At 33.2% G+C, this 18929-nt stretch overlaps 1 protein-coding gene across 1 annotated transcript in view; it reads right to left on the bottom strand.

Annotated features, from left to right (window-relative positions):
* CCDC178 (coiled-coil domain containing 178) overlaps positions 1 to 18929 on the bottom strand; it is a gene marked incomplete at both ends in the record, with an annotated part of 173193 nt that overhangs the window by 43054 nt on the left and 111210 nt on the right. The window contains one exon of the mRNA XM_084281665.1: positions 17622 to 17771. Within this exon, the coding sequence (XP_084137791.1) occupies positions 17622 to 17771 (150 nt within the window). The remainder of the gene's footprint in view (positions 1 to 17621; positions 17772 to 18929) is intronic.

Here is an 18929-nt window from a genome sequence, read left to right as displayed (position 1 = left end):
GCATTCAGCTCTCACTGATGGAGATTGGAAGCAGATATAAGGAGGTAGCTCTAGTAGAACCCCCAAATTGCTATGGTGAGCTGAGACCATATCAGAATAAACTCTGCTTTCTTCTTGCTTTTACTTAGTCCTAAAAGCAGAGACAGAGGATAAATGCATAGAACAAGACTCAGAATTCCTGGAATCAAATCTGTTTTAACATGGATCCTGGGTACTGTTTTCTCCTATAAGCATGTCCATCCTCAGTATGGATAGGTTTATAAAGGGGACTGAGTAAACTAAAGAAAAGGAGTGAACAACTTCAATAAAGATTGTAATTCTGTCTGTAGAAAGGCCTTTACTCCTAAAAATGCATGTAAAGTTTTAGATGGCTACATCTCTGCAGTGAAGCTGTTACAATATGGGGTAGGAGCAGAGAAGCTGAGCCTTGCTCTCGCAGTTTTATTGAGACTAAGTCCTTATTATTGCAAGGCCCAGAAATATTAGTATTCGGATAGGTCAAATGTATGATTCCGGTACATCCCTAACTGAATTTTCTGGTTCATTCCCTCTTCATGAAAGCCATTATGCTAGCATGTATGTTCACACTGCTTCCTGAGTTCCTCCTTCATAAAATTTGATAGAAAAATCAGACAGGAAAAAAAAAAAAAAAAAAAAAAGGTTCCTCAACAGGCTTCATTTGGTGTCTGTATACAGGGAGATCAAGGTCCTAACTAAACAGAAGATACTCATCTCCTATGTTGGGCAATGCCTGAAAAGCCTAGGAAGAGATAAATATTGGCATGGGCTCCTCTATGACATATTGCACCCAAAAATTTCCTTCTGATGTGAGAGATAGAGTTTATCTGATACTAAAAGATCCTACAAAAAAAAGAGTCTCTGCTCTTTGATCCTAGTGATGCAAAGAGGAAACATTTTCTGAAAACACTGTTCTGGACTTGATACAGAAGGCAGTGGCTAACCTTTCTACAATATTTTGTTATTTATATTCTTCACAATAAAAGGAACATTAATTTGTTATGGTAAGCAACAAAAATGTGCATCTGGCAGTTATTAGAGATAGACAGAGGAACATTTAAAATTTCACTTTTCCACCAAAATAAGTCTTCTAAAATTTCATTTAACTGCCAGATTTTTTTTTTGAGATTTTATTTTATTTTATTTTATTTTATTTTATTTTATTTTATTTTATTTTATTTTATTTTATTTATTTTTTTTTTCCAGGAAACTATTTCCAGAAGCAATTTCTGTTTTCTCATTAAATATAGATAATTTCTGAAATTTTCGTAATCTCTACTGTTTCTTAAATTAATTATGAGTTAGCACATTGCATGATAACATTAACAGGGACAGACCATATTTAATACGACAACAGTATATTTTAAATATAACATTGCAATATATTGTGTATGTCACAATATGTCTTTCATACAATGAACAAGAAAAATGTCAGCATTTCAAAGTAAATGAATGGCTTTGCATTTTTCTTTCACAGGAAATTTAGAGTGTTTTTTTTTTTTTTTTTTTTTTTTTCTTTTCAATATAATGTTAGTATTTTTAAAAATACTGCAACTTCCTGCTTCTAACCAAGTTTAGTAGATGATAATTTAGATTTTCATGGCATAATAGTATATACTTTTCTCATTAATACAGTGCACTAGACAAAACTATCAGGTGCATAAATGTTTAATACTATCCCATGCAAAATTCCTCTTTAAGCTCAGTTACACATGCTGGTACAAGAGGATTCAATTTCTATTCCCAAACAAGGGGCTTGGTAAAATACAAAACACCGATGAACCTGATGTTGAGTATAAAGGATAAGGGACAGTGTGAATAAAAACTTAAGGACATATCATTAATGTATCAATTTGAAGTCTTGCTTCAGTGGACTAGATAATGAAGAAAAAGTACAGTTGTCCACTGTAAGAGAAGAAAAACACAAGTTCCAACTTGAGGAGAGAGATTTCTTTGCCGATGTAACAGGAATGTTCAGGCTGCATCTTTTGAATGACATGTAGCTATCACACAGCTCATATGCATCTCTCTTCCCTGAACTATACTCAAGATGAGGGCAATGCTGAGCTAGAAATTGTAGATGGCCAAACATGAGGAGCAATACAACAAGGACTGCAGAGGCAAATATTGTTAGGTTGTCTGGGGACCCATTGACCAATTTGACCAGAGCTACTCTGAAATGGAAAGGTGGAAACATGGTGATCTTCATGCTCTGTAGCTTGCAGACTTACTTTAGCATAAGGATAAGGATTGCTATGGCATGAAAGACTGGCCATCTCTCCATTAGGAGGAGGATCTCCTCTAGGAGAAAAAAAAAGATTAAGATACATAGTCTTCACTCTTTATGAAGGCATGGTAATTAGAGATCAACTAATACTCACAGTATCATCACCATCTCAATCAAGTTGAACCGGTGGAGTGAAGATACAAGAAGGTGAAGTGACTATTGACAATACTAATTTCTATAAGCTGAAAAATAAATATAGAGAATTGTGCTCTGACTCCTCTTTTCTTAATTGTAATGTCATTGAAGCTCCCCAATTTAGGCAAGGTGTTTGTAATAAGTAAACAATAGTACCATTTCTTCCTAATTATGCCTTCTAAGAAAACCTAGTTACACAAGCCACTTGTAAAGATATTAAGACTTTCTGTCTAAAATTAAAATTGTTCTGAATTTATGTAAAGTTCTACCCTCAAATAAATGCTTCTGATGATGTGAAGATTCAGAAAATGCTTCAACAGCAATAACTGGGATGGACGCTGTGTTATAATAATTTGGATACACTTGACTAATGCAGTTATTCGCAATGAGGTTGGCACAGTGCCCAAAGCATTGAGCAAACAAATACAGCAAGACATTCAGTTTAGAGCCTTCCAATGCTGCAATGAGATCTTTGTTTGGTCCAGGGGTATAGTGGACACTATAGTGTACACTATAATCAAAACCTGCTAAAATATATTTTTATTTCTTTGTTAAATTCACCAGTATGTTTTATGTAAAAAATGCTGGTGAGGCACAAGCATTTTTAATCAAATTAGTATGCAACATAAGGCAGCTGTGTATTCAAATGGGTTTTTAAGCAATTTGGTTGTTTTCTTTATAATAACAGGAAAGAACATTTTGATTTTGAAGGTGACAGAGGCAATATTACCAGAATTAAACAATCTGAATTAGCTTTTTCATGAAATGTAATATGTTTTATGCTTTTAGATGGGATGCTCCACTGCTTTCAGATGAGCCTTTCACTGTCACAGTCAATGGCCAGGAACAGAATAAGCTCTGGAGGTAGGATTATCCTCAAATTTAATTTTTTTAGAAGGAGCTAATGGCAAATGTTTCTAGCAAACTTTAGGTGCATCTATGTTATAACTAGAGAACCAAGACAGGATATTAAAAGAATAGGTAAGTATGAAATTAGTAAACAAAGTTTGAAATTTTGATTATCTTGAATTTGATGCTTGAAATAAATATAATCTCTAGAAAGCTAATATATATATAAAACATTATATGGTATATACATGTACTTTAGTTTTCAGAAGCACAAAGGAAGAAAGTAATAGTAATCATTTTCATGTATGATATAGTGCAAAAGGAACATATCTTAAAAAACATTTCGATATTAACTCATGGAATATGATAGAGATATCTGCAGGGAGTGAATGTAAATGTACGTTCATTATACCTCAGGATGAGGAAGTTTTCTTCTGTTCTATAAAACTGTAGTTTGAATCAGAGACACAAAGGGAACTACTTCACTACTTCACATGTAAAAAATAATTATCTGGAAAATAATATAGTGATTCATATCATTCATTGACTTTGGAATCAAGTGTTCTGAGCATACAAATAAAAAGTATGTTTTTTGTTTTTTTTTTTTTTTTTTTTTTTTTTCAAGTGTTGTTAACAATGGTTGTTTAGCAAATCAGATTGGGTTCTGTCTAACTGACCCTTCATCACAAGCCCCCTAAATCCCCCAGGGGGTTTTCAAATGTGCCAATCCCTCCTTTAGAGAAGCCCACACAGAAGTATCTGTGTATGCCTACAGAGCACATCTGGTGTGCCTAAGACCTTGGAGTAGTGAATGATTAGAGCTCCATCTTTCTATACACTTCCTGACATTTCCTGCAGTAGAATGAAAACCTGGGGACAGAATTATCAGTAGGATGGGATTCTTTTCAGCACTGTTTTAAAGTAACTAGTCTGAATTTGGATTGAAATGATAGAGTATTCACAGACGAGATTTAAAAAGATACTCTTAGTTTATGAACCTCTTCTTGAGTGCTAGCTACCATTCGTCTGCCCTGAATTTTCACTGGGCTTGTGGCAGACGTGCCCACTGAAGGCTATGTCTGAGGTATAAATTCCTTGGGAAGGTGGTTCCCTTCTGCAGGATTCTGAGAAGAATTTAAAGACTTTGCAAAGAGTAGCAGCAGCTCATAGATCTAAAATTATGTTTTGCAAGATATACAGATTTAGTGAAATCAACGTGCTCATGGTCACAGAATAATCCTTTGTGAAAGTCTTATTTTAGACTATGTAGTCTTGAATTTTCAATTCCTTTATTTATTTATTTTTATTATTATTATTTTTTGTAAATACCATGCATAACTGCCATCTACGCCTGCCATACAATGCCATATAACATCAGAGAGACATTAAGCGACTAAAAGCTTGGTTGTGTCACATTCTTCCTGGGAGTAACCCAGAAAGGAGTTCTGGTGGGATTCTGGTATGCAGAGAAAAAAATAAATAATCAAAGGCTACTGTGGGAAGTGCTGGAAAAGCAGACTGCTTGGGTGAATGTCAAAAAATAGTCATTATTTCAGTGGATCAGATACAAAAGGAATTTTTTGCAAGACTGTGTAGAGCAGATACAGCATATGTTCTGTCCATAAAAAGAAAACAGAGGAAGATATAAATACAAGATGAAATTTCAAGAAGGGAATTTTTTCTTGCGGTCATTGTTGCTGTCTTTATACAGTTATTTGGAAACATTAGAATGGGAGAAACACATCTGGAATCAATTAGAGGAAGCAAGTGAGACCACAGAGAAATCAACGCTACATCTCAATAGAAGAACAAGAGGAAACTCTTGTATGATCTGGTGGTACATCAACATGCGAATCAGATTGCTACCATTTAAAATGATGCTTGGGCTTCTCTCTGTCCAATATGGTGTGTTTAGCCAATTTACTCTCATCAGCTGAAGAAAACTAGGCATGCATCCCTGACATCATAAAGGTAAGTATCATCTATGTTGCCACACACATAATTACATAAATAAATAAATAAATAAATTTTGAAGGCAACCTTTGAAATACAGTCAAAAAGCTTCATAAGGCAACCAACAGACAACTATTAAATAGCTTTTCCTATAATTTTATAATCCCCAGGAATTAAGTTAAAGATATAGCTAATATAGGATCTGTAATCACATGGGAATAGAGGTAGAGCATCCAGCAATATGTCAAGACAGAAAGAATTATTCAGAAAACTTCAGGCCATTAGTGTTAGCCAGGATTCTTTTGCAAGAATATTACTGGAAATAATGGTATGGGACAAGATTACAAGACATTTAGAGATGGGTGATTTAGTTAAGGGCAGACAGCATATATTCACTAAAGGTAAATTATGTTTGACAAATTAGCTTGAATCTGATTATTTTAATGTTCTGTGGGTGAAAGAACGAATTAGTGTCTACAATTTATCTGATTCTCAAAACTATATTTGATATTTGACATGAAAGAGACCAAGTTTACAAGAGGAGAATTACAGGCAGTTATTCAAATAGAATGAAAATTATCTCAGGAAAACGAAAGAGTCTGTCAATTAACAATAACACTTCAGGTGGAAAAACGTATACAATCAGCAGTCAATAAGCACCACTTTACTTGACCTATTACACAAATTGCACTGAAATCAATGTCAAGAGTGGCTAGATATAGAGGTAAGACATATTAAGACTAACAATATTACACTGGGTTACTGGGAAGTGGATAGTAAAGCTACATCGACACAGTTTATCTCTGAAAATTAAAACAGTTCTGATGCTTTTTCATAATGTAACTCCTCATTCCCACCTCCTTCTTATTTTTTTTTTTCTCATTTATTTTCAATTAGTCATTTATTCTTCTATTCAGCAAATCCTTTTGAGAACCTGTGAATATGTTTATTTGTTTGTTTTTAATAGTGATAGATAATTTTAAAATACTTACACGATGAATTTATTGCAACAGATCCCCAAATGTAGATTTATCTGTAGTGATCTAGAATGAATCATACCCGAGAGCATGAATGAATCTGCTATTGCTGCTCCCTAGAGAAGAGGATTTCTAGCCTAGGCCATTGTTAAATTTCTGTCTTTGGCTTGTGGCAAAACCACATCACAGTCACAACAAATAATCACAGTCCAATCTTACAAACATCTTTCATTTATTTTTATAACTGAGACACATAAAGAGATCTTTGCATCTTCTTCCAGAATTGATATGTACTATGGAATTACGGTTTTTGAAAGTACTTGGTATGTCAGATTGAAAAATTCTGCCAACAGTGTTCAATGAAAAAGGCAATATAAATGCTAAAAAAGACATGTGACAGTATGTGGTGTTTCAGCTCCATGACAGTGTGAAAAAGTATTGGCCAGGGCCAATACAAGATGGCTCTCTTGTTTGACGGATGCCCAGCTGTGTTCCCTTCCTTCTTGTCTTGCACGGGAGACGTGCATGTGTGCAACTTGGCAAAACCATCATGTAAAGTGCAGAAGTGGCTGCAGGTTAACTGGGTTTTGCCAGTTTAGTTTTCTGCCATATTAGTTCTCTAAGCTGGTGCTCAAAGCAGGCACACAACCAAAATGAGGGAGAATCCAGATTGCAGCTGCAATGATTTAGATTTGCTGATGTTGTTATGATTGTCCACAGGACACAGGAGCATGCACAAAAACTGAAAAAAAAAAACATTATCCAGAAGAAAGCAGAAAGCTAGCTGAAGGTGCAAATTGCCATAAAATTGAAGCGCGAATAGAGTAAACATGGTCTTTTATTTACAATTATCATTATTTGTGTCTGGTTTTTCTTTTTTGGATATTCCAAATTAGAGCTCATACTTACAGACTTAACCTGATATCAGACAAGAACAATTTTAAAGAGCTTTTAAAGAACTTTGATTACTCTTTACTGAAGAGGGAGTGACATTAGAAACCAGACATTTGGGACAGTTAAACAAGAGTTCCAGTCTCCCACCACATCGACACTGTAACCAGAAAATAAGGAAAAAGCTTCTTTTTATACTACATAGCCTGGGTAGGATCAGGAATGCCAGAAATTGGCAAGACTTCCAGTGATGGCTGGCAGCTTAGGAACTTCCCCAACGTGCAGTAATGTAGGGGGACAAAAGCCTGAACCCTGAAAATCATGGGGAACTACACTCCACTTGCAGGATTATTTCAGGGTTAAGGGGTCTCAAGAATTGGAAGACTCACATTCACATTCTCACTGTCTCATTTACAGCAGCGATTTGAAAGATGTCAGTAGCAGGCCCAGCCCTGAGACCTACATCATTCTGGGATTTCTTCCTTCAGCATCACTGATGAAACTGCTTCTTTTAGCATAATTTACTCAAAATTTCTTGTAGACCATGGTTCTGCTGTTAGACAGATATCTTAATGACTATTTCATCCTTTTTGTCTCCTCCAAAACTAATTATTCACAGTGTGTGAGTACAGTGAGAAACTGAGACAGATTTAGCCAAGGATAATTTGTAACCTGGTCATTCAGGCAAGTGTTCTTGGGAAAGGAGGGAATTTTATTTCCAATCATTTTGTCAGGATACTTGAACCTGGGAGGATACTAAGCATCTGAATTATTGACATTTAAGTGAGGAAGTACTTATCTCCCTTTATGAAAAAATATCAAATGCCCTTTCTGCTTGAACCCATTTATTTCCAAATATTTTTTATTTTTAATCAAGCTAAACTGATTTTTTTTCCCTCTGGCATTTCTGTTTCCCTTGTTCCAAATTCTAAAAATCTTAGTTTAGATTACTCTGAAAGAGATTTTTAAAATCCTTCATATTAATTTCTAACTAAAAATTTACGTGCACAGCTCTGCTCTACCAATTGGTGGTACTTGTAAATAATTAGTTAATGAAAGCAATACAGCTAATTTGTTAATACTGTGTAGACATTTTAGACACATAAAGTGAAGACATTTTAACCTCACAGATACCATCATTAGCAACTACTTTTAAATTTCTCAAGCAAGCAGAAATAAAGCCCCTAGCACTGTAAATAATTGCAAGTGACAAAGCCTGATAAAACTGAGGAGACATTTGACTTACTGTCACTAGGAGATGGTAGAGGAATCATGACTTCGTAAGTCCTTCATTCCTTTCAGACATTGTTTTGCTGACAGGAATCAATGTTAGTCATATTAGTAATTTTATATTTTTCATCTATGGATCCATTCTAGCTGTCCTCTGCTTAAAGCCTTTACTGTTCTTGGGAGACATTAGTACTTGGGTATTTTGGCATGTCTCTCTAGAACAGGCTTTCACTGCTGGACATTAGAGATACAATCGCAGCACACCAAGCTGCTCATTATTTCACTTTTCTTTTCTTTTCTTCTCTTTTCTTTTCTTTTCTTTTCTTTTCTTTTCTTTTCTTTTCTTTTCTTTTCTTTTCTTTTCTTTTCTTTTCTTTTCTTTTCTTTTCTTTTCTTTTCTTTTCTTTTCTTTTCTTTTTTTGACACTGTTCAGACAATTTTGTTCTTTAGATCTGTGATTTCATATTCTGTTGGTTTACCACAATTTTAAAATAATTCTTACAAGATTTTAGTAGCCAATTTTCTATATAGGTAAGAACAACACTGTCAGGAAATGGTTGGTTGGGAGATTGTAACTCAGTGAACTCCTTTCTGTTTTTATATTTTTTTCTCTTGTTTATTTCAGGAATTTTCATCTAAAAGATGAGGAGGCACATATGACTAAAAATAAAGAAAAAAAATAAAATCACGTGTTCTTTCCAGACAAATCTGTGTGCTCTTACTATGTGCACCCCAGCTTGTTAATGGAATGCTTTCCAAGATCTAGTGCTTAGTTTCCTTGTTATTTTTAAGAGAAAACCCAGTTTCTGCCATTCACTGCAAATCACTACATAGCGTGATTTGTTTTAATCTCAGCATTAGCAGTTTCAGGGCACTGCTGGGTCAGGAGAATGAGACACCCGCTCTTATGTTCCCTTCTCAATTCCATTGTTACTTGCAATGGTAGGTGGTAAAATATTGAACGGGATAGTTTGTGTGCTTAGCATGCCCAGGTGGCCAAGAAGGCCAATGGTATCCTGAACTGCATCAGAAATAGCAGGATGAGGGATATACATGGCATTGATGACACTGTCCCTCAAATATTGTGTTCAGTTTGGGGCCCTTCACTGCCATAAGGATGTTGAGTTGTGCAAGCGAGTGCAGAGAAGAGCAATGAAGCTGGTGAAGGGACAAGAAAACAAGATGTATGAGGGGAATTGGGGTTGTTTAGTCTGGAGAAAAGGAGACTGAGGAGAGACCTCATTGCTCTCTACAATAACTGAAATGAGGTTGCAGAGAGGTAAGTACTAAGGGACATGGTTTAGTGATGGTACTCAATAGGCCAGGTTGATGGTTGGACTTAATCATCTTGAAAGTCTTTTCCAACCTAGATGAAAATCTCTATGTTTCTGTGATTCCACAGATGTTGCTTATGTATAGTGTTGTGCTATTCAAACCTTGCACAAGGTGCAGAAGCCATCCATTCTTTTGCTCTGATGTGAAGCTAAACAGCTTTTAACAATCAATAGTGATAATATTATCACCCAAACAAAGTTCCATTATTTATACTATGAAGGTGTATCACTCTGAAGAGGAGAATGAGTGCCAGAACTGATTCATAGATGACATTTACCAAAAGAGTTTAATCCATGTAGTTAGTCTTTGTTGTGAGATATCTGTTTTTCATAAGATCTAAATCCTTGTTGTCTTAATACTAACAAGACCTTCAAACAAATCTGTATTAGACTATTCTCTCTGTCTTTGTGAAAATGACTGATTTGGAAAGCTAATGGAATTCATACCATGCATTAGTTTCTTTCTACACTGTGTTTCAAAGTATCAAGTGATTCTGCTTCCTCACTTCAAATTTCTATTTAAGCATTCTCTTATTTCTTAAGTTAATATTAGAATTAGTCATTAACATGTCTGGTAGCCACAGCGCTGTCTCTTTTCATAGTATTTCTTATTGCCTGCATATGAGAAGGCACTTCTACCAGCTTTTCTCATGAGATGGGATATTATCTATATGGACTCACTTGAACATAATAAGATTGCTGACAAACCAACAGTTCCTTTGAGATGGTTGTACAGTCACATTCTGCACATGAACTTCTACTTGTATGAATCCTCTAGAAAATAAATTATTCTATTACCATAAATAGTAAAGTGGATATAGGATTGGAGCTGGCCAGTACCTTATTGGATTTCTTTTTACATTCTGAATTGAAATATGATGGACAATTTTTTTTTTGTTGTTTTCCAGTTAATTGGTTGGCTTGTTTGTTTTGTGTGTGTGAAACAAAAAGCTTGGAATATACATATGTTTATTTATTTATTTTTCAGAAATACAAACATAATATTTCTATGATGAAATATGTTCCCTGAGATTCCTGATGGACACAAGGATCTTAACAGTTTCGTAATTGATCTAGACTTGAGGGAAGTAATGAAAACTGAGAAGAATAATGATTGTTAGAACAAAAAGTTGTTATGATTTCTTGACTTCTAATCTCTATGACAATTTAAAAGACTCATGGCATACAAGTCTTTCTGAACTGTCTTTAAGCCTGTCAGGCAGACTTCTGTTCTCAAATACTGTGTCTGCCACTACTTGCCTCACTGGGACAAGCTTTTCTGGGAGTCACCCAAACTGTGAAGAGAGGTTTGACTAAAAATAGATGCAAACTGGTTGCCTCAGCAACATAGGCTGAAGCCATTAAAGCTCTTGCTCCTGTAAAGGTCCTGGAGCCATACCTTCATGTGACTGGTTCAAAGTTCACATAAATGCATGTGAAAGCTCACCACAACCAGTCAGTTGAGATTTTTTTTTTTTCCCTAGCTAGTTCTGGTTGAGCCCATTCCTGCTGATTGATGTTATTTTCATTCTTTCTGAGTGGAAAGGTTTAAGAAGGTGTGATACGAAGTTTCTACCAGTTTCTAGAATAACAGTTTGCATTAACAGGCCACATTAATCTTATATGTTAAACTATTAAGAATTTTTTATTTTTTCAAGTGTACAAGTATGGAAAATGTAGGTCTAATAAGACTTTAACATAAGTACCCCTAATAAGATATTTGAGATGAGTTAAAATATAGGTGTGCTTTATAATCCTGAAAGATTCTAATAGCTTTGTTTATGTGCTAAAAATGAAAGCAAAAGTATGATTTTTATTAAATAAGGGTATTTTGTTGGTTGTTTGTTGCAAGTGTTTTTAGTTAGTTATTAAATGTTAAGTCAAGCTATTTTGACACCAAATATTTTTATAAAGTATTTGTAAAATTAAGCTATAACACTGTGACCTTAATGGCGCTCTTAATGTACATTTTAAGTAAATGTGAATGAACATGAATTTATGTAGCTAATAAGAATGTAAATCTCAAAACTATTAATCCATGTGGTTAAAAATGAAAGTGTGAAGTAGATAAAACAAGATAAAAACATTTTTTTGAACTTTTGAACTTTTCCTAAGGATGTTGTTTCCTACTCTGCAACCATTCAACCCGGTTGCTTTACATGTAAACAGGAGAAAGTAACTAAAAACATTAGAGAAAAAATATTGATTTTAAATTTAGTAATGGAAGTTCTTCCTGTTTTTGATTAAATACATCTGTGACCGTAATAATCCTAAAATCATTATGAAGTGTTACAGAATAAATAAATATTATAAAGGGTACAGTAAGCACGTGCATGTGGATCTCCTAATACAAAAGCCCTAGAACACTAGGATCAGAGTAAGCTTTACTTCCTATATCAAGTATGTCACAGAGTATATGCAAAACTAAGCCTTACAGATAAATAGTATTTTCCTGGATACAAAAAAAAAAAAAGATTAAACACAGGACTGAAGATTATACCTACCACCTGACTGAGGACTAAGCAGCGTCAGACCAGGTCTTCCCTGCAGTTTGTACTTACAGGCACATTAACGTGTATCTACATGTTACAAGGTGTTGTGAAGTATAAGAAGTGCTGACAATGTCCATCTCTTTCTACTTTGTTTAGTAAGAGGTAACCAAAGGCAACCAAAGCATAGTCTGTTTTTTCCTATTCTGTTCATCTTGTGCTGCATGGAGCCTGGAAGAGGCAAACAGATGCAGGAGTAAAAAGAAAAAAAATGACTCTTTTTAATTAAATGTATTGTAGTCCCAAAGCTCGGGAAAAAAAAAAAAAAGAAAAAAAAAAAAAAGAAAAAAAAAAAAAAAGAACTTGATGAAAACAGGGAGGCCTGTAGCTTGTGTAGTCTTTCTATAGCTTGTGTACCTATTAGGAAAAAAGTGGTTTCCTGATCTTTTCTACAGAGGCAATAGAGAACAATCAATTTCAAATAGAAAATTTCAAATAGAAATCAAATTATCCCTTTTCTGTATTTCTTACAGAGAAATAAAGAGATTTCACTTCCTGTAATGGGACACCTTCTTCTATAGGAATTTACTATCATTTAAGTCCTACACACACTCTGTTCTGACCAGCCATTGATATGGCCGGTGCATACAGAAAGAACACTGACTTTGCTTTAAATTATCTCAATCATTTAATTTTGTTATCAAACTAATAATTCGAATTGACTGCCTTTTGTATTAATTTTCTGATTGAGTCATTTGAACTTATTGAGTTATCGCTTCAAATTTAATTATAACATTTGATGCTTACATTTTAAAGATATAATTAGCTCAATGAAAGTTTAGTAAATTTGTGTAATAAAAACCTTACTGAAGATACATTCTGTTCTTTATGTTTTTATATAAAATTGTCTATTCTGTCAACCTATCATGGTGTCAAAATTCTAAAGACAAAAAAAAAAAAATTAAGAATATTGTAAATTACATACTTTTGCTTATTAGCTATAATATAGTCTTGCTATATTTGCAAAAAGGAAATTTTAGCTCCATCACATATTTCTGTTCCTAATCAAACCATCTCTGAAAACTGGTTAAACATTTAATTTTAAAACAGATAAAACTTCTGATACTTCTTCTATAATAATTTTAATTTCTTTAACACTGAATCCGTAACACTTTTATTTTTTCATTTAAATTTGTAAGGAAATGGGAATGAGGGTATTTTTTTTATTTATTTTTTTTTTTTGCCGTAATCTTATCCACGCTTTTGCTATTAGTCTTGTGAAGATATGAAACAATCGAAGATCTCCAGATGAGTGAACTGAATAAGCAAATACACCATTTAGAGACAGAAATTATTTTTTGTTTATATGAGAATAGTACTTTTTGCCATTAAGGTCAATGAATGGGAACCATAAAATCTGAAGGAGTTAATTGCATAAACTGACATGTGCCCGCTATCAGATTTATTTTATATTCTATTTAGTCATTCAAAACAACAGGGACATCATTTAAAAAAAAAATCCCAGTTGAGCAATATACTAAAAGTAGTAATATCTAAGAGGGCTGAAAGCCAGACACATGCATGAGAAAGACATGAAAATATGTTATCTATAAAAGCGGAAAAGAACTTCACTTGACTTGCATGACTTTTTGTATCAAGCATGCTACAGCAGTCTTTTGATTCTAATATGAAGCTATAGTAAGGATCATTGCACTAATGCGTGAGGATTTGTGATAATGTTGCAGAAATTTTACTGTCAAAACTGAACTGCAGTGTAATGACTTTTGTTATCATGGTTTCTAATAACTATTCAGCATGAATTGACCCTACATATGTTTTACTGCAATAATATGTCAGTTATCCAGAAAGTAAGAAAAGGAAACAGAAATCAATAGACTCTCTTCTCCCACACTCTCAGTATAATGTTGAATATAGCAGATCATGAATATGAGAATGATTTTTTACTTAAATTTTAAACCAATTATGATTGGCATGGACATTATTTTTAAATACAAGTTATGTGAAGAAAAGCAATTATCAAAGTTTTGTAAGACTGTGACACTTTTAATTTTAAGGACAGATTAAGGTAAATAGCTTCTTAATATATGAGATGATGACATATCTGTATATCTGGGAATCTACTCTAACTTCATGAAAACAAATGCTCATGTTTACAGTACAACCATCAATGCATTAGAAAAATACAATGGAAGTATCAGATTTTATTCATGGGACAGATGTTATACAATTGTCCAGTATAAAAAGAAGGATATGATAAAGAATTAAGTTTGTTTTTCATGTATAAAAATATTCTTAATACTAATATGGAAGCCCTTTGAGATTTCCAGAAGAAATGTGAAAAGAATGTTAGAAACGAATGCTTCTAAATTAAAGCTGAGAATCTTATCTTTTTATTTATTTATTTATTTATTTTAATAATTTATTTATTTCAGAAGCCTAACAAAAGCATAAAATCTCCTGGAATTTGTTAATGTTGAAGAATTTGTAATATAATAATGGGACAGAGTAAAGAAAACAAAGGCAGTAGTAATACTATATACACACAAAAACATCTTATTAGCAGTGCTTCATTAGTCATGGGAATTGAAGAAAGCAAAGATGTTTTCTCACTTGCAGCAAAGCTGAAACTTGCATGTCTGTTTTCTACCAGGCTACTATCTGTTATATCACACTAGGTTCTCCTTAAGTATCCAGAGGAAAAAGTAACATCCAGAAAATGTCAGTGGGAGAGAAAACCTTATTTCATTGCACCTCATATGTGTAGTAGTATGAAGAAAATCCTCCTTACCTCCTCCAAAGAGAATGCCTTTGCATTCACCATACAGATGAAAGTATACTTTTTATGGCAGTAGTCCCTCTATTCAGCAATGTGTATCCTCCCTATTATCCTTCATAACTGCACCTTACTCAGGACACAGAATCTTACAAGGTCATGACAAAACTTTTCCTGTTACCAAAGACATTTCACCTGTCATCAAGATGGAGCCTTTTCTTGGGCTGAGCAAAGCAGCTATTACAAGCCCAAAGAAAACCTACTTTATTAGTTACAGCAGTTATTATATCCAGTTAAAAATACTCCAAACTAATTAAAATTAGCAATGTGACTTTTACATAAATAATCATTAAATTAGCTTGTAATTTGAGTAATTATATGTATAGGATGTAACGGGAAGAAAGTTCTCAGGATTTAAGGAAAGGAAGGATAAGCACACTTTCTTCATGAATGTTCATGTGATTGTAATGCATGTATATAGTACAACATCTAGAAAAATCATTACTTTGACAATCCACCAAAATCGATTTTCTGTTGCAGCTGTACTTTGACTATTAGCAAAACAAACAAACAAACAAAAATAAACTTCTTTTTATAGGAGGTTTATATAATCAACACATTTTTAATGGAAAATATATCTATTTTAAAAGAAATATTTTTTTTGGTAATATTTGGGCTAGTTCATCACTTAACAAAGTGAAAAATTATCCAAAAGGAGATTAGATTAGTTGTCCCTGTGCTTCTCAAATTAATATTGTTAATAGAACTTACCTTCTTCATTCCTATACTGCACAGAAGACTGTCAGAAATTCTAAATATTCCTATCACTAATTTCTAGCACTAGCAAGGTATATGTGTTGTAATGTCGATTATAAGCTCTTATAGAATAGAAACTTATAATAATTTTCTTCATAAACAAGGTTTTAAACAGCCAGACAAATGATTATATGGCAGTGCTGATGAAACTAGATCCTGTTGGTATTACATTGTAATTTTGCTATATTTTACTATGTTTATTTTATTGTATACAGATTGAGAAGGAAAAAAGCAATAATATATGCTAACTCATTTGCAATTTTCTTTGCTTCCAGATTACCTCATTGAGATGTATGATAATATTATCCACACTATGTCCAGAAGAGGTAAACTGCTGAGTAAGAAATCTCTTTCACAAATATTACCAAGATTATTGGTAGTATTACATTCTGAGAATGTGAAAGACAAATATTCTTACACTCAAAGGAATTAAAGGTCCAGATGATAACAAATATACTTTTCTTTAGTGAAGTTTATAGAAGCTATGCCCTAATTCTGTATTCAGAGAAAAATATGTTAAATTCCTTTTATAACTCACTTCTTTAAAGAAACATTTCAATACCCATAGCATTGCCTCTAATATCATATTGAGAAACCACAATTGACACTCACTTGGTGAGGAGAGATAGGAGATAATTTCTTCCATTTTTTAATGTTTAATTTCCAACTTATTCTCCAAATATGGTTATCCCTAAGAATACATAACTTAAAAACAGTTTTGTTCTTGAAATAGAATAGTGTATAGTTAACAAGAATATTTTGGACAGGGTTTTCTTATTGATATTTATCAGGAACAAACTGAGTACACTCAATTTCAAAATTAAGATATTTACTGAGGTGTTATGTCAGGAAATGAGCAATGACTGAAGATATGGAGATAAGATTTAAAATAGGAGAAAAGTACTACAAATAATTTAAATTTCACGTCTCATTCATTTATTTATTTGAAGATTTCTACACTGTACTTTTAGAAAATGGACTAAAATGACAGTGTATCAGGACCTGATTCCTGTACAAAAGTTAATACACATTCTAACTAGAAATTGTTGATATGAGTATAAGATTTGTGAGTATGATGACTTCAATGCATATTAATTTTCAAAAACACAGATATGAAAGGCAAGCAAAGAATAACCTAACATACCCAGATAATATTTTTGGATTGATTATAGTTGTTTTTGATAGGATTTATTCTGAGAGCAATAGATACAAAGCAAAGAAACAAAGAAAAAAGTATTTTTATGTGAATTTACATTACATTCTCACAACAAGGTTTTACAACACCTCACTTGATTTATGTTCCAGAGCACTGTTAAATTCCAAGAAAAAATCTTTTTAAATATAACTATTTATTCAATAGAACATTACACCTCACCACTATACCTCCATCATGAATGTTCATCAAACTAGATTTTAACTTTTTTCATTTTCATTTGACTGTTTGCTAAATTAAAGGCTTACAGTGTCTGATTATAGCTGTCATAAAACTCACAGTTCCCTGAAAGAGTATTTCATGAAGAAGTTATGTGTAATGGTAAGATACTGGATACTATACTGGGTAATATATTTTTGTACAAAAATAAATACATTTCAGGTAAAAAAAAATACAATTATCAATTCATTAATAAGGAATAATGAATGCCTTACATGACTAGCTCTGTAAAATTTAAAAAACAAGCAAACAAGAAAAGAAATGAAAATAGAGAAAGTGTGAAATGCTCATGAAGAAAACAAGAATTCAGGTGGTAGATTACTAGAACATATTCTATTGCTATTAGGTAGCTGCATTGATCAAATTAATTTTAAAGATGAGATAAATGATTTGAATGAGTGATATTAGCACTTTACCTGCTGATAATCTCTAACTGAAGCTTCCATCCTGATTCTATTGTCATAAAGTTCCGTGAGGTCTTCTTTACTGTTTAAGTAGCTGTTCTGAGAAATTTGATATTCTTGAGCTAACCACAGATTTTCTTTAATGACTTGCTCCAGAGTGGCCTGAAGAGAAAATTAATTGATTATACTCACAGCAAAATGCCTTTCTAAAAAATAAGATTATAGGTCTTGACTCATTCACTTATGAGTATCTCCAAAATATAAATGGCAAGATTATGATCTCAGTAAAACCAATGGAAAAACTCCAAATGTATTTAAAGCGGTTGGGATTTTGATGAATATGTTTTTACCAAAATCAGTGTTATTAATAAATAATTTGTTCAGAAAATCATGATGTAAATAATTACAGTAGAAACTGCCAGACATAATACGTCTTCTACCTTACTACAGAAGCCCACTTTTGCAAAGAAATTATCTTGTCTTAATAGCCAGGGATTCCACCAAATTCTTCACCTACGTTGTACTGTTCATATCTCTCCTTTTCCAAGTTATTTGAAAAAAAGTCAATGCAATAGTCATGTATTTTCTTAACGATTTTAATGTTTCCTGATCACTATTTGATTAACTTGATTTTAAAGACCAATTAAATTATCAGCTCTCATGGTTTGCCCCCAGGTGAAGTTGAAGTTGTTTGCAACGTATGCTTCTGTAATCAGAAACATTTCCACTGCTTTTAAATCTGACCTTGACTGAATTTCCTGTGGTTATAATGCATGACCTTTCAACAGTTACACAATTGTATATAAGTTACAAGTGCATAATCTGATTTAATTTAATTTTAAAATGATTTCTGACAAGAACATCTGCTGTAATTGTTATTTTTTTCCCCACCAAAATGCACATTAGGGGAGGGAAGCCCACCTAGACTTTTAACCATAGAGTTAGTTGAATGTTGAAATTTCAGCCTTTTGATATTTAGAATTTCTTCTAACTTCATAAATATAAAACAGAATGGCTGATTATAAAATATTTCTTGAAATACGTTTCAAATTTTAACTTCTTTACTGAAAGGGTTGTTAGGCATTGGAACAGGCTGCCCAGGGAAGTGGTGGAGTCACCATCCCTGGAAGTCTTCAAAAGACGTTTAGATGTAGAGCTTAGGGATATGGTTTAGTGGGGACTGCTAGCGTTAGGTCAGAGGTTGGACTCGATGATCTTGAGGTCTCTTCCAACCTAGAAATTCTGTGATTCTGTGATTCTGTGAAATGTATAACTTGAAAGTACCTTTTTATAACATGGTGGGTAGTGATTACAATACCA

This window comes from Netta rufina, assembly GCF_964035555.1.
Source record: "Netta rufina genome assembly, chromosome: 2".
NCBI classification, from domain to species: Eukaryota; Metazoa; Chordata; class Aves; order Anseriformes; family Anatidae; genus Netta; species Netta rufina.
The sequence above is the reverse complement of the archived record's forward strand: the minus strand, read 5'-3'. Positions and strand labels throughout refer to the sequence as shown.